Source organism: Sceloporus occidentalis, unplaced genomic scaffold (assembly GCF_023333645.1).
Source record: "Sceloporus occidentalis isolate IW3139 unplaced genomic scaffold, rSceOcc1.0.p SCAF_1, whole genome shotgun sequence".
Taxonomy (NCBI): Eukaryota; Metazoa; Chordata; class Lepidosauria; order Squamata; family Phrynosomatidae; genus Sceloporus; species Sceloporus occidentalis.
The window spans coordinates 12,102,263-12,119,301 of record NW_028316981.1 but is presented as its reverse complement, the minus strand read 5'-3'; the positions used below and the strand labels follow the sequence as shown (position 1 = coordinate 12,119,301).

Below are 17,039 nucleotides of genomic sequence, written 5' to 3'. Positions count from 1 at the left end.
TCCGGCACCCCACTTTCTCGCTTGCTTCTCTGATAGAAGTGGCAGTCAGCTTTTAAAAAAGTAACTTGTGCCAAGAGGGAGGGAGCGAGAGGAGGACATCCCAAGCTTCCCTATCTAAGCATCTTGTACAGCCACCTGGTGGCACATGTTATAACGTCAATTCACATCGTTCAACCCGCAGTCACCCCTGATCTTAGCTCCAATAACCTCAGTGTGATACACGCCAAAGGGCTGCCAGTTGGTGAGCAGCTCTCTGGCAGAGTGACAGGCTGAATGACCTCACCAAACTACAAAACCCAGGATCCCATATGATAGAATCATAGACTCCTAGAGTTGGAAGTGACCACAAGGGCCATCCAATCCAACCCCCTTCTATAATGCAGGAATTCAAAATGAAAGCATCCCTGACAGATCCAGCCTCTGCTTAAAGACCTTCAAGGAGGGAGACTCCACCACTCTCCAAGGCAGTGCCTTTCACTGTCGAACAGTTATTACTATCAGGAAGTTTCTTGTAAAGGCATGACAGTTATAGAGGTGTCGAACTGTTTTATTTCTGCAATGTCAAAATCAGGAGAGGCATGAGAGCCAAGGTGACGTTGTGGTTTGAGCATTGGGCTGCGATTCTGGAGGCTAGGTTTGAATTCCCACCTCAACCTTGGAAACCCCTTGGGTGACCTTGGACAGGTCACACGCTCTCAGCCTCAGAGGAAGGCAATGGCAAATCTCCTATGGACAAATCACGCCAACCTCATGATAGAGTCACCGGAAGTTGGGAACAACTCAAAGGCACACAACAACAATCAATATAGCCATGAAGGATGAAGGAAACATGGAGGTCATCTAGACCCACTCCTTGCTCTAGGCAGGGTCCCCAGTGCAGGATCCAACTACAGTATTCTTGCCAACCTTTATTTAATGGCTCCATGGAAGAGGAGGCCACTACCTCCTGGATCAGACAGGTTTACTACTGAGCAGCTCTTGAGCATTAATATAAATACAATGGGCCCTCCGCATTTACTGCGATTAGGGGGACAGGACCCCCGTTTCTCCCAAAATTGGGACTCAAAGTAGCTCCCCATTTAAAATTTAAAAACACAATACAGATCAACACATACAAACAAGTGGACATCTGCAGATTCTTCAGAAAATGTAAAACTAGACAGTAGTTGTTGTTACTCTGTACCTTCAAGTGGTTCTCGGCTTACGGCAAGCCTAAGGCCCCTTGATAGATATATCATGGGCTTTTCTTGGCAAGATTTGTTCAGAGGTGGTTTGCCATTGCCTCCCCCTGACCAAGGTCACCCAGTGGGTTTCATGGCCAAGCTGGGACCTGAACCCTAGTCTTTAGTCACAGTGCAGCACTCAAACCACTACGCCACACCAGTTACTACACTAGATAGAAGGTAATCTAAACACAGTGTTAGTCGAGTGGTGCTGAAATGAGAATTCCCTTGTCACTCATGCTATTTTGTTGTTGTTGTGTGAATTAGTTTAATTTCACTAGTGCTTCCTAAAGCATGCCATCAGAGTGTGGACAAGTTATGTTTTTCAGGGCAGGGTAATTTGTTCTTGTTACTTCTTGCAGTGTTGTAGTTGCTAATTCCAAAGGCAATAAAGTAATTTGTTGCAAAACCTGCATTGCTGCTAGTAATGTTTATTATTCCTTTCATTATTTTATTTAAAAAATGGCAGATAACTTTAAAAATCCTGCCAATGTCTTTTCAAAAGCCTCTTTACAGGCTGTTCTGGATTGCCCTGTTGATGCATAAGTTCTCACAATGCACCTACTTGGGTTTTGCCTGTTGCATTTGTCACTCTTTTGGGTTGGCATTTGCAGTGAGTGCAGCCCATTTTCCAGATGGTACAGACAACACCATAACATTAGCAGAAGATATTCAGGAACTGGAACAGTTAATAAGGAAAGTTAAAGATGAAAGTGCAAAGGCAGGTCTGATGCTAAAACATAAGACAAAAGAATGACAACAGAAGAAATACACAAATTCAATTTAGACAACGAGGAAATAGAAATAGTTAAAAAATTCCCATATCTAGGATCCACCAATGACCAGAATGGACACTGCAGTCTAGAAATAAGACGACTAGGAATGGAAAGGGCAGCTGCGAAAGAACTGGAAAAGATACTGAAGAGCAAAGGCATACAACTGAGCACTAAAGTCAGAATTGTTCAGGTCATCATGTTCCCAATTACCATGTGTGGAAGAGAAGAGCCTTTTCAGTTGTGGCACTCTGCATCACTCCCCCCCATCCCCCAATAAAATCCCATCACTGTCATTTTATAGTGCCAAGGAAGGGCACTTTATTTTCCCCCGATGTCTTCAGATCCTTGCACTGCTTGATCTTGTGCTGCCTTTCCCCCTTTTCATGGTGGTTTATTGTCATCATTTATCACCGTCTTACACATTACATTTGTAAATCACAAAAATATCAATTCCAAGAGCACCAAGCAGACAGCTATAATTGTTGGAAAGCTAAGAAACCTAAGAAATGAATACAGACTAATGTTGCCCTATAAACTGATGATCCGCCCAAGGAAAATAGGCTGGTCTTGATATTTTAAGTGATTTGTTTTTAACTCTGTAAACCAAATTACATGAAATATTTTTTTAAAAAACAGACCGTGTGCAGAGAGCAAAAACCACAAATTGATGGAGAAGGAACCTGTAATACTCGCCTTCCCTATATGCTTATTGTTCTTTCACCGAGAATGCCTGAAAAAGGCTACAGTTGCATCCAGGCAGACTTAAACGACTAGATACTCACAGATTTTGTTCCTGTCTATACCAGCTCTACAGGTTAGTTTACTTTAACTCAGCATAAAATTGCAAAGAGTAGGAACAAACTCTGAGACTTTTCAGTCAGTCTGGATGTGCCTTCTATGGTCATATTTATGCTTCTCCTAAAACACTAGACCACCATTAATAAAACAGTATTTCAGCTCACATCCCTCGTGCCAATAATATTCCTGGCTTAAAAAAAAAAAGCTTAGGCTTTAAATATATATTGTTCAGGCAATTATACCCATAGCTTTTGACAAAATAACTCAACATCTACTATTTAAAGATGGATGTGTGTGTGTAATTTTGACAAAGTAATTTAAAATCTACTATTTAAAGATGGATATGTGTGTGCATGTGTAATTTTTACAAAATAACTCAACATCTACTATTTAAAGCTGGATGTATGTGCACGTGTGTATGTAATTTTTTTACTCTTTAAATTTTACACAAAATTTATGGCCCACTATCCTTAAAGGATAAGGAAAAGCTTTCATTTGTTTTATTCAAGGACAAAAGCATCTTCAATCTATTCCAGTCTTATAGGAAACCATTAAATTTACAGGGAACAAACTCTTGACACTAGGATGGCTTTAAATTCAACCTTTTCCCTATTAGACATTAAAGAGGCCACACTGCAACTAGTTCTTAATCTACTCAGATAACCAGATACCCCTGCCTTTCACTTTCTATGCCTTCCCTTCATTCTCCAGATCTCCAAATTCACACTCAAGTATCATTCAGCATTTTAAGATGCTCTTCTTGAAATTTCCACAAAATACAATTTAGGATTGTTTTGGAAGAGGAAGATTAGTCATTTCTTCATTACCCTAAAACCATACAGTCCAATAATTAAATTTTCATTAAAAATATCTTAGCATTATTCTTGATTATTCATCTCAGATTGTTCATTTTATTGGTATCCCAATTCCCCCAACCGCAACCCCACCCCAAACGGGACTAAAAACAGCTTGATTAAAACTCATTCTGGAGTCCGAATATTTTTTATTTTATTTATATACCGCTATTCCAAAGATCATAGCGGTGAACAGCAAGTAAGCTAATTAGCAAGTAAGCTAATTTGCCCCCAACAGTCTGGGTACTCATTTTAGTGACCTCGGAAGGATGCAAGCCTGAGTCGAGCTTGGGCCCTTTTGCTGGTCTTGAACTCGCAACCTTGTGGTTTCGAGTGAATGGCTGCAGTACAGGCATTTAACCACTGCGCCACCAGGGCTCCATATCAATGTATACTTTCCCCTCTAATTTATTTTTGCCATACAAAGATTATAATGACCCCCCATTCCCACTCTGTCCCTGTTTACAACAAAGTTCAGTGATCAGTCACCATGTACAGAACAAAATCCTTCAGAGTTCATAGTCTGTTAGTCCACGGCTTTAGATGACAGTGGACCTTGGGCAGAGATGATCCACTGTGTAGCTGATGAATGGGAACCAGATTTCCATAAAGACATCCTTTTTCATTTCTCCTGTTCAGCTGAACACAAGAGATTAATTTTTCTACTAAGGCAGCCCACCAAAGTTTCTCTAATCAACTGATAAGACCCTCCTCCGATTGCTATACCCTCCGTATCTCAGCTTGAACAGCACTTGGCATCACAGAGATTAATTGTTCATATAGCAAATCTGTATTGTCCGCACCAAACATCAATAGAATTAATAAAGTATCGCAAAACTGTATATCATTTCCTGGTCCAGGAAAGAATCTCATCCCAAAATAGGAGTTTGGGACAATGAATCCGAGTATGTTTCTCCACGACTGCTCCCCCATCTATCAAACAGAGCAGTATTAATATGGTGCAACAAAACAGAATAAAGATGTCATCTCTGGGCAGATTTTATAACACTTTCCTTGGAAAGAGCACAAAATGATCTGTGTGGGAGAAGTTGACCAAATAGAATCACAGAGTTGGAAGAGACCACAAGGGCCATCCAGTCCAAGCCCCTGCCATGCAGGAAATCTCAATCAAAGCATCCCTGACAGATGGCCATCCAGCCTCTGCTTAAAGACCTCTAAGGAAGGGGACTCCACTACACTCCAAGGGAATTTGTTCCACTGTCGAACAGCCCTTACTGTCAGGGAGATCCTTCTAATGCTGAGGTGGAATCTCTTTTCCAGTAGCTTGCATCCATTGCTCCATTGGGTCCTTGTCTCTAGAGTAGCAGAAAACAAGTGTGCCAAGCTTTACCTCAGATCTCTACATTTATAACATCCAGGTATCCAAATCCAGAAAAGCAAATTTAGAATCCATAAAATTAATGAGGTGGTTCCCCCCCCCAAATCCAAGCAGTTTGGATTTATTAAAATTGATCTGCAGGCCAATGAACCTCCAAAATTTATCCAGAATTTATCCGGAATTTGCTATCAAGGTGATTTGTAAGAAAGAGGAGCATATCATCAGTAAATACGTTAATCTTACATTGAATCTTATTAATGTAAATAACTGTTAAGCCTGGATGGGAATCTGATTAGGGAAGTAAAAAAGTTCTAATGCCAAGGCAAACAGCATTGGCAAAAGAGAGCATCCTTGACCTGGATAGATTGAATCATACCTGTTGACAGATACAAGGGCTTGTTATCATTCACATGTACTACAAACAGTGGACATGGTGTCTCCCATTTTCACGTGCTCTAGCAGTACTGTATAGCCATTTCATATTATCAAAGACTTTGAGAACATCTAACGACCATGCTTATACAACTGAGCATAATGGATTAAGGACTTCATCACATGGGGCTGCCAAAGCAGAAAGCAGAATTACAGCAGGATAGTAACATCTATGGCCATACCACATCACACAAAGCTGTGTCTGATCTGTAGTTTCAGGAACAGCCTTCCACCTATTCCTGGAACTCTCCTTTTCATTTGCCAGGCAAAATTGGTCAATGCCTCCCAATTTCACTGCTTCTCTATTATTGCTTCATGTGGGATAAGTTCCTCTCTCTGCATTTCCAATATGCAGGCAGTCATGTGGTGTAAGTGGGTGTGATTATGCTTCTCTCCCTTGCTATTCCCATGCAAGCTGTTTTTCTTTCTTTTCTTCTTTTTACTTAATTGCTGTAACTGCACAATTGAAAATACATACTTTTTAAAATAAAGACTTGAAAGGCATGCTGGGAACGACATAGGGCAGAAAGGAAGGGCCATGAAGGCTGGTGTGCAAAAGACAGAGCCTGGGACTGTGGCAGCACCATGGCACTTTTGAAGAGCTGTGCAAAAATGACTGTCCCCAAACCGGTATCTTTGCTTTTCCTATATTAACATGATTGCGGCATTTTAGCCTGGTGCGGTAAAGTCCTATGTGTAGGAATTTTCTTTTGGCCAGGGCCAAATATCGACCAGGGATGAAACCACATTGATCATGATGGACATAATTCATTAAGACTTATTTAGCTGACTATCTTAGATCTTCAGTAAGGCCTCCAATCTGAGAGACATATTCTTTTCACATATCACATTCTCCTGTTGTATATTTTCTGATACGAAATATGGTAGTGCCTCCTAATAGAGCTTTTTATACACTCAGAGCCTTTAAATCACTTTCTTCTGCCCAATTTCTTTGGTGTGGAATCAGCACTAAGGTCTCAGTTAAAGACTTTCCACAGTCCAAATATTTATCTTGTATCTCCCCTAATTGCATTCTTTAGTGCGTAAAGAGTCACCTCTGACTAAGGTTCATTTGACATTATAAAGATATACTTTCTCTTTATCAGGATTCTTCAGTCAAAAAAAGAAAGGGTTTCCTGCTATAGATATTGTGTTCTTACATGTCAAACATTTAAATACAGTCGGCCCTTCTTATACACGGGTTTTTTATACACAGATTCAAGCATCCACGGCTTGAAAATTTTCCCCAAAAGTATAAATTTCAAATATCAAACCTTGATTTTCCATTTTTTATAAGTGACACCATTTTATATTTAATGGGATGCCAGCATACACAGATTTTGTTATACACAGGGGATCTTGGAACCAAACCCCAGCGTATAACAAGGGTCCACTGTAGTTTCCCCATGTGTTTTCCTGATAACAGGTGAGCTGGTTCCTACATGTGGATGTCTGTGTCAGTCATAAAATATGAGAAATGATTGGAGCACTTTCTACACTCCAGGCATTTAAATATTTTCTCTTTGACGTCACATAAGATGTCAGCTCCTACCAACCTTTCCCACCTTCCAGTCATTTCCATTATTTCTCTCTTGTGTGAGAACATGTGGAACCTCACACTATATTATGACTGATATAATTTCCTCATTCGAAGTAGCTAAAGATTTCCCCCCCGTGTGATTTGCTTGATGGCGGGTGAGATGCATCTTTCGGCTGAAACTTTTTCCACACTCTGAGCACTTGAATGGTTTCTCCCCAGTGTGCGTCACTTGATGACGGGTGAGGCCTGTTTTCTGAGTGAAACTTTTCCCACATTCCAAGCATTTAAATGGTTTTTCCCCTGTGTGTGTTGTTTGATGACGACTAAGGTCCATTTTCCAGCTGAAGCTCTTTCCACACTCCAAACACTTGAATGGTCTCTCCCCTGTGTGCATTGCTTGGTGATGAGTGAGACTTCTTTTCTGACTGAAACTTTTTCCACACTCAAGACAATTAAATGGTTTCTCCCCTGTGTGAGTTGCTAGATGATAAGTGAGACCTGTCTTCCAACTGAAACTTTTCCCACACTCCAAGCATTTAAATGGTTTCTCTCCTGTGTGTGTTGCTTGATGATAAGTGAGGCCTGTCTTCTGAGTGAAACATTTCCCACATTCTAAGCATTTAAATGGTTTCTCCCCTGTGTGAGTAGCTTGGTGACGACTGAGGTCTATCTTCCAACTGAAACTCTTTCCACACTCTGAGCATTTAAATGGCTTCTCCCCAGAGTGCATTACTTGATGATGAGTGAGATTCCTTTTCTGACTGAAACTTTTCCCACACTCCAAGCATTTAAACAGTTTCTCCCCTACGTGAATTGCTTGATGACGAATAAGGTCCATCTTCCAATTAAAGCTCTTTTCACATTCCAAGCATTTAAATGGCTTCTCTCCTGTATGCGTTGCTTGATGATACGTGAGGCCTGTCTTCCAACGAAAACTTTTTCCACACTCCAAGCATTTAAATGGTTTTTCTCCTGTGTGTGTTGCTAGATGATAAGTGAGACCTGTCTTCCAACTGAAACTTTTCCCACACTCTGAGCATTTAAATGGTTTCTCCCCTGTGTGCATTGCTTGATGACAAGAGAGGCCTGCTTTCCGACTGAAACTTTTCCCACATTCTGAGCATTTAAATGGTTTTTCCCCTGTGTGCATTGCTTGATGGTGAGTAAGGCTTATTTTCCAAAAGAAACTTTTTCCACAGTCCAAACATTCAAATGGTTTCTCCTCTGTATGTGTTGCTTGATGATGTGTGAGCTTTCTTTTCTGACTGAAACTTTTCCCACACTCCAAGCATTTAAATGGTTTATCCTCTGTGTGTGTTGCATGATGATGAATGAGATTTCTTTTCTGACTGAAACTTTTCCCACACTCCAAGCATTTAAATGGTTTTTCTCCTGTGTGAGTTGCCTGATGACAAGTGAGGCTTCTTTTCTGACTGAATCTTTTGCCACATTCTGAGCATTTAAATGGTTTCTGTCCTGTGTGGGTTCTTATATGATCCAAAAGGTGTGACCTCCGGCTTAGACTCTTTCCACACCACAAACATTTAAATGGTTTTTCCCCTGTGTGGGTTCTTTGGTGTACCATGAGGTGTGATCTCCAGACAAAGCTGTTTCCACATTCCAAGCACTTAAATGGTTTCTCTTTTGTTTGAATGCTTTCATGGGAAATCAGGCACTTCCTAAAACTGGTGGACTTTCCACAGTTACCACCTTTGTAAGATTTCTCTATTGTGTTGGTTCTCCTATGAAGATTAAGGCTGGCTTTACAGCTGGAGAGCCCCTCGCATGCAACGCAAGTACATTTATGCTGTTCTTTTCCTTTCTGTGTTATTTCTTGATGTGAGATTCCAAAGATGTCATCAATCCAGTATGATTCCTCTTCATTCTCAATCTCTTGCCCATCTCCACCTTAAAAGGAGAAAAACAAAGAGTCACAGTATCAGGGAGAACTGGATACTGAAGTCATACTGTTAACACATTTTCTTAGCTTATATCCATTTGCATCAATTTGAGGAGGCCACTGGAGAGAAAGAGATGACACTCCAGTACTTCTCTATTGGTTCTCCTGAGAGACCAGCTTTGTTGAGCCCTTCCTCTATTTACTTTCTCGAAAGCTATTTTTTCTAAGAACTTTGTAATCTTGTTTCCTGCTTCCTCTTTACTATATCACTTCCCTTCCTTTGTTTGTCATTCCTTATTATACTATAAAAATGAGTGCAGGTATGGGAACTTCCACTTGTCTCACCATTACCACCAATTGTGAAGATGTGACCTTTACAAGCCCACCTCTGCCAAAACCAAATGTGGAGACCTCTATCTATCCCATTCTCTCACTATCACAAAAGTGCTGCCTTTTTTCAAACATTTACTTCTCTTGCTGAAACCACTTGTTGAGCTTTCCAACTGTCGTTGTGGTTCCTGTGTGGGAGATTTTATTCCTTTAACCCAGGGGTGGGCAACTGCAAATGCAGCAGGGGCTGTTTTTTCATCCTGCACCTGTCTGGTGAGCTGCAGCAGCCCATTTCAGCATGCACAAAGTGAGCCCTGTTGGTGCAGTAGTAAAATGCCTGTACTGCAGCCACTCACTCACAAACCACAAGGTTGTGAGTTCAATACCTGTCTCAGGGGATCAGAGTCGACTCAGCCTGGTATTCTTCTGAATTTGCTAAAATGTGTACCCAGCTTGATGAGGGCAATTAATGTACACATTGTAAACCACTTATGGAGTGCTTAAGTGTACTGATAAGCAGTACAGAAATGTACTTGCTATTGCTATGTGAAGTGCATCACTAACCTGACATGCTGGAAGAAAATGGCTACATCTGCACTGCAGAATTGATGCAGTTCCACACCGCTTTAACTGCCATGGCTCAATGCTATGAAATTCTGGGTTCTATAGTTTTAAGATATTTAGCCTTCTCTGTCAGAGCTCTGGTGCCACAACAAACCACAAATCCCAAGATTCTATAGCAGGGAGCCATAGCAGTTGAAGCATTATTAAACCATTATTTCTGGAGTGCAGATGCAGTAAATGACTCAGAATCCTTTATGTATCAGCATTGAAAATAAGATGTGATGGATCCCCTCTCCAGGCTAGCCCTGCAGTTTCAAACCTTTGGGCTCCTGTTTACTCAAGATCCCACCCTGGATTGGGTACCTAGGCTTCACAGTGATCCCTTTGTAGTCCTGTGGTGTGTAGCTCTGTGGGTTCACTGTGATAAGTGTAACTAGATTCTCCATCAAGATCTAATAATAACAGCCGGACACAGTTGTAAAAAAAGAACAAGCTGAAATTGATTAATAGACACTTAGATCAAACATTAAGCCCTGAACTATTTAATCATTTACAGCTCCCTAAAATCCTATTTGGTTCCTCCACTAGCTGACAATCCTATCTCTATTCATCTCTATGCCATCTTTCCCCCATCTCTCTGCAACCTATCACTAGATCATTGTTCCTCTATCTGCCTTCTGTCAGAAACAAGCCTCAGTTCTGGATTCTTTTCCCTCGCTGGCCCTGCTTCACAGCATTTCCCAAGCTGTGGTTCACTGGCATCAACCAAGCTTGCCTAGCTCCTCCCTTCACAAAACAGCTCAGATGTTATTTAATTTGATAAGCCACAAGAGAAAGGTGAACTTACCCAGAGAGGACATGAGACCCAAATTCCGCTCCATCACTTCCCAGTGAAGGGCCCTTTGGCCTGGATCCAGCAGGGCCCACTCCTCCTCAGTGAAATACACAGCCACGTCTTCAAATGTTACCTGAAGAAAGACACATTATCCCTAAGAAGAAAAGGCCAAGGGACATGCAGTCCAACCTTCTGCTATGCAGGAAAACCTTATCAAATCACTCCCAAAAGATGGCTATCCAGCCTCTGTTTTAAAACCTCCAAAGAAGAAGATTCCACCACTCTCTGAGGCATTGTTTTCCATTGCTGAAGAGCTCATACCATTCAGCAGGAAGTTCTTCCTACGGTTTTGGTAGAATATCTTTTCCTGTAGTTTGAATCCATTGCTCCAGGTCCTATTCTCTGAAGTAGCAAAAAATAAGCTTCCTTCATTCTCAATTTGGCATCCCTTCAAATATTTAAACATGGCTATCATGTCACCCCTTACCCTTCTCTTCTCCAGGCTGAACATACCCAGCTCCCTAAGTCTCTCCTCATAAGGCATGGTTTCCAGATTTTCCCCCATTCTGGTTGCCCTCCTCTGGACACGCTCCAGCTTCTCAACATCCTTTTTTAATTGTGGTGTGTAGAACTGGACACAGTATTCCAGGTGAGGCCTGACCAAAGCAGAATAGAGTGGTACTATTACTTCCCTCAATCTAGACACTGTACTCCTATTAATACAGCCTCGAACTGCATTGGCTTTTTTTTTAAGCATTGCCACATCTTTAAATCTTTACACCACAGCATTTACTAGTCAGCTTTGACAGAAAGCAAAGACAAACATCGAAACACAGGGGATACAAGTACCCAACAGCTTTCCTTCTTGGCCCACTGAAGATCCTATCCCCTACCTGATCAGGTCCCACAGAAACTGTTCTGAGACCATCACTATGTAGAGAGGAGCTTTTATATTTTGGACATGTCCTTACTGCATCTCCTGTGCGGAACAGAAAACAAACAAACAAAAGGGACGGTTACTTGCCATTCACTGTTTCTGATTCAAGATTTTGCACACTCAGGCAAACATTTACTGAATGCCATAACATTTACTAAAGAGAAGAAAGTATGTTTGCCAGAGTGGAAACTAGAGAGGGGTCTTAAGGCTTGTGCAGCAAAAGTATAGTAATTCTCTCTTCTACACAACCATTAAAAGTACAGGAGCCATCTCCAGTTTTCAGTCTGGCAACCCTAGCAAAAGGTCTTCAGTGAAGCAGCATAAGCATATTATTGGAAGTAGACATGGTAGCAACAGGAATTTGACAAAACAGGTTTCATAAAATGCAATTGCATACATTCAATCCAATAAATATATTACACTGTATGTTTGCTGCAAGACATATGTAACAAAGCAGGTGCAACATTTTATGTTTAAAATAATAATAATAATAATAATAATAATAATAATAATATTTATATGCCGCCCAATCACTGGTAATCTGGGCAGCTTACAACAGAGGGGATAATAGACAATCTAAAGACACGACACAAAAGGCGAAGGGAATGGTGAGGGGGGAAAGGGATCAGGTCCAGCAGTTCTTCTCTCCCTCTGAGGCCTGGACCAAGGCAGATGGACCAGAGGGAGGGCTCTTCTTCTTCAGGCTTTTAAGTTAGATACACACACACAAACTACTGGAAGGTAACAGGCTGGCTCAAAATGTCTTAATAAGCATATGCAAAACAAACAAGTGGCTCAGAGAGAAGTGTTATGGGCTGGGTAATGTATTTTGCAAGCTTCAGGCTCTGGATTGAGATATCAAATATAAATTATTTTAAAATAAGGTTCACAGTAATTATTATTATGTGGTTTCAAGTAATTTTGGCAGCCATAAAGCAAACTTATTACAGAGGTTGGTCAGAGAGGACCTGGAGGATCTCCAGATGCCTAGAGAAACCTTCCTCTCCCCTCCCCAAGGGACACAGGTAAGTAAAATCATGGTTACCAATATGGCAGAAACAGGGCGAGGGGCAACCTAGATTCATTTGCCATTTATGAAGGAATTGTAAAGTACAAAAATAGAGGCATCAGAGTCATGGCATATTGACTCGACACCCTTGTTCTGCATATTAATAGGCTAGAGGGGAGGGAGGACTTTCTGGACCCTAGGAGATACATTCCAGGCACCAAGATTTTCCCTGCGTAGGAAGGGACCACAGGCTAAATCGGACTGTAAGACCACCTGGTCTCAAAATTACCAATCCACAGAAGCACCTCTTCCACTGATCTTTCTTCCCTTATACCCATGAGGATAACAAGAACTGTTAAGCACTTCACACAACCCAAGTATTTAACCATATTTAGGAGCAGGGAGCCAAGCATAAAAGCCCCCCTTAACCTTTACCTATTGAATGAGATTCTCCGTCCTTGTCATGCACACTCCCCTTCCTCTCAGAAGGACGATTCTCTACCGCAGCAACCTCATCCACATACCAGTCCTGCACCAGAAAAAGCAGTAAGATTAGAAAGCGGGGAGGGGGAATTAGGATTGGAAAAAATGGAAGAGGATAAGGTCTGGGTAAACCACCCCCCACTTTAGATAACTTCCAGAAAAAAGGAAGGAAGTACAGTGGGCCCTCCACATTCGCTGGGGTTAGGGGCACAGGGCCCCCATGAAAGTGAAAAAACTGCACATAAAAAACTATTCTTTTTTTTACCAGGGAGAACACCTCTTTAAGAGTTGCTAGTTCCTCCACCGCAACTCTATGGCCATGATCTGGCAGAGGTTGACCATACAATCACACTGAAGGAGCTACAAATGCCTAGAGAAGTGTTTTCTCTAAGAATCTCTAGCTGCTGCAGTGTGACTCTATGGTCAATTTGTGGCAGAGTTGCATTGGAGGACCTACAGATTTCTAGAGAGAACATATTAATAAATCTGTGAAAATTCAAAGGCACAAATGTGGAGGGCCAACTGTGGTGGAGAGGTTTATATCATCATCACTAGTATACTCATTTCTATGCCATATATTTCCCAGGACTGGGACTTCCAAGTGGCTTGCAGTAATTAAAACAAGTAGAAATAAAAACAAAAGATTTTGAAAATGCAAAAATAAGAGCTAAACAGTAATTAAGCTATTTGTAAAACTAAAACCATTAAAAACATATTGATCAAAAGACCAAGACAATACAACAGAACCACAAATTATTAAAAGTCCCTGTATGGTTTCCAGGAGGCTTCTGGAATAAAAAAAGAGTTTTCACATGGAGATGGGAGGACAGCAACGAGAAAGCCAGACCGATGTCCTAACGGATAATGGCTCCAGAGGCTGGGAGCAGCCACAAGAAAGGTCCTCTCCCACAGCTGCACAAAACATGCCCAGGAGGTAGCAGAACCTCGTATGGGAGAACACAGTCTTTCATGGACCTGAGTCATGTGAGGCTTTTTAGGTCAAAATCAGACCTTTGGATTATGCCTGGAATCAAATTGACAACCAAAAGAAAAGTTGCAAAGAAGGGCACTGTATGTTCCCTGTAACCAGTCCTAGCTAACCATCTGGATTTAGGTCTTGGGACCAATGGTAGTGTCTGAACATTCTTCAAATGCAAACCCATGTACAGCGTTTTCCAGTAATCCAAATTGTATACAGCTGGCCCTCCACATTCACGAGGGTTAAGGGTACAAGACCCCCATCAATATGGAAACCCCCCATGGAAGCCAGTTAAAGGGTGGGATGGGTGGGTAAGAGGAGCAGGCACACACACTCCTCTTTTCCCCCTGCTCCCCAATCCCTTTCCTGGGTGGGTCGGTCCCTGGGGAAGGCAGTGATCTGAGTGGGGAAGGGACAGGTTTGGTATGCGCACCCTTTCCGGCTTATCTATCCTGGGCTCCCCCCCCCCCCCCGGAATGGAAAAGTGCACATGCACCCAGCCTTGATCTAGCGAATAATCAAAATCACAAATGTCAAAGCCGCAAATGTGGCGGGCTAAGTCTATAACTAAGTTACCGTATACGTCATTGTAGCCAAATCAGTCCACTTCAGGAACATGTGCAATAGGCTTACTTGTTTAAGCTGTACAAATGCACCAACGGCCAAATCAGAAAACTGAGTGTCCAGGCTGCAAGCCTTACATTTCAAGGCCCACCCATTCCTGCCTTTTGGCTGAACAGGAGCCCATGACTTCATTGGCACTGCAGAAACAATGCAGCATGAAACTGCTTTAACTGCCATGGCTCAATGCTATGGGATTCTGGGATTTGTAGCTTTGTGAGATTCAGCCTTCCCTGTCAGAGAGATCTGGTACCACAACAAACTGCACACCCAGGATTCCACAGTATGGAGCCATGGCAGTTAAAGTGGTGTCAACCTGCATTGTTTCTGCAGTGCAGATGCAATCCCTCTTTCTTGTCTGGGTTAAGTCTAAATTTGTTTTCAAGTACTTTTGCACATAAATATCCCTGGTCTTTTGGAGTGACCCACTCTTCTTACCTGCTGCTCTTGTTTTATCTCTTTTGCTTGACTCAGGATGAAGCCCTCTGCCAAGGCCACTGCCTGGGAACTGGTCTCTGCTCCACACTCTCTCACCCAGACCTCCATCTCTGGGGGAAGGACAGCCAGGAACTGCTCAAGGATTACCAGGTCCAGCATCTGAGCCTTGGTGTGTCTCTCTGGCTTCAGCCACTGGCAGCAGAGATAGTGGAGCTGGCTGCAAATGCCTCGGGGCCCCAAAGCCTCTTGGTAGCCAAACTGTCTGAAGCGCTGGCGCTGGCCATCTGAGCTGAGCCTATCCTCTCTCAGACTTTTCTTTACCATGGTTCTGCCTCTGTACTTAGCTGGAACAGTGAGAAGGCCCTTTCCTACCTCACAGAGGGCTGAGTCTGGCTTTTCCAACTTGGAGCTGTTCTCCCAGGCAGTTTCTAATGGGGCGAAGGAACATTTTCCTCTCTTGCCAGATTCATCGCAGACAAAGAGTGGTAAAATTACTGGAAACACTAAGGCCTATGAAGAAGAAAAGTTGTTCTATGAATGAGCTGTCCTGAAGACCTTCTCAAGGCAGGGAGCTGCTTCACGATTGAATCCAAGTTGGAAAGTGGCTCATTTCTCTGTATAAAAGAAAACTACTGTGATTCAAGAGAAACAAAAGGCCGTGGGGAAGTATTTCATTCCTAGCCAAAAATGTAAACCACCATACAATGCAGCAACCTTCCACTTGCTCCGTCCCTAAAAGCTCACTGCCTTACTGTCTCTGCACCTGTGAATCCCTCCCCATCTATAAAACTGTAGCAGAAATTCATATTGCTTTTTCTACCTTTCACATGGCCAGGCCAAGACATTTTACTGCCAGAGGCAATGGACAAGATGGGCACACCCCTTATCACTACATGAATCGTATAAAAATGAGGGGAGGACTCTAGTGACCCCTGTAAGACTAACTGATCTCTTGCCCTTTTGATGGAAAGCTGAACCATGTAAACTACACAGTTTGCCCAATTTAAAAAGGAAGAGCTGTGTTGGCTTTCTGGTTAAAGTGGTGACAAACTGCATTCAATTTGCAGTGTGGATGCAGCCTAGGAGCAGCTTTTAAGACAGAAAGTCCTGCTCTACTCTGAGCTTCTGGTCAGTCAGTTTGAAAAGCTGCTCCTGGATTGCTCTTCCTTGAGGGGCTTACAGGCGGGAGACCAGCTGTCCTAACTGCAAAGGAGAAGTACTGCAAAGTGTGGGGCATTCAAGGGGAAAAAGAGTGGATATTACAAAAATAAAAGCTAAAAACATCCATACAAATATAAATATAGACCCTGCAAATGTGGAAGGATGGATGTATGGATCCGCTGGGGTCAGGGGCACAGGACCCCCGTGAATGTGGGAAAACCACACATAACAAACACTTGTTTTTACCCAAGAGAGCACTCTCTAGGAATCTCTGGGTCCTCCAGGGCAGCTCTGTGGCCAAGATCTGCCAGACACTGGCCATAGAGTTGCGCTGGAGGACCTAGATATTCCTAGAGAGAACATATTAATCAAATCTGTGAATAATCAAATCCACAAATACCAAAGCTGCAAATACGGAGGGATGAGTGTACATACTTTATATATACAGTACTTACGTTGACCTCTGGATAAGTCGACTCAGGTATCTTTCTTTTTTGGGGGGGTCAATTTTGCTTTTTAAACTTTAATTTCTAAGACTTCTACATGATGAGTATAGACAGAAATACAGACAGACAGTAATACAGACGACGCTTCTCAGTCCTGCTGGGCAGAGCTCCTCCAGTTCTCCTCTGCTGCTGCAGCTCCTTCCTCAGGTGACACAGGAAGGCCACTCTCCGCCTTGGCCTTGTCCCAGCTTCTTCCGGTTCTCTGTGTCTCAGGGTGTTTGCTTCCCCAACTTTAGTCCTCCAGATTGATTTACTTTTTTTTGGGACTTCAACTCCCAGAATTCCTGGCCATTGCTCAAGGTGGCCAGGGCTTC

General features: G+C 42.4%; 1 protein-coding gene and 1 pseudogene across 2 annotated transcripts in view; both read right to left on the bottom strand.

The window, feature by feature from the left end:
* Window positions 1–3,118, bottom strand: part of LOC149320763 (uncharacterized) — a 48,664-nt gene extending 45,546 nt beyond the window's left edge. Inside the window, exon 1 of the mRNA XM_089506559.1 lies at window positions 1,789–3,118. Coding sequence (XP_089362685.1) covers window positions 1,789–1,851 — 63 coding nt within the window. The 5' untranslated portion in view covers window positions 1,852–3,118. The remainder of the gene's footprint in view (window positions 1–1,788) is intronic.
* Window positions 3,119–3,675: 557 nt separating this feature from the next.
* On the bottom strand, window positions 3,676–16,946 carry LOC149320762 (uncharacterized; annotated as a pseudogene). The gene is made up of 6 exons (XR_016279353.1): window positions 16,675–16,946; window positions 15,431–15,672; window positions 12,973–13,066; window positions 11,485–11,570; window positions 10,604–10,724; window positions 3,676–8,870 (listed from the first exon to the last, which is right to left on the bottom strand). The product of XR_016279353.1 is annotated as an uncharacterized LOC149320762 (transcript).
* Window positions 16,947–17,039: the final 93 nt, after the last annotated feature.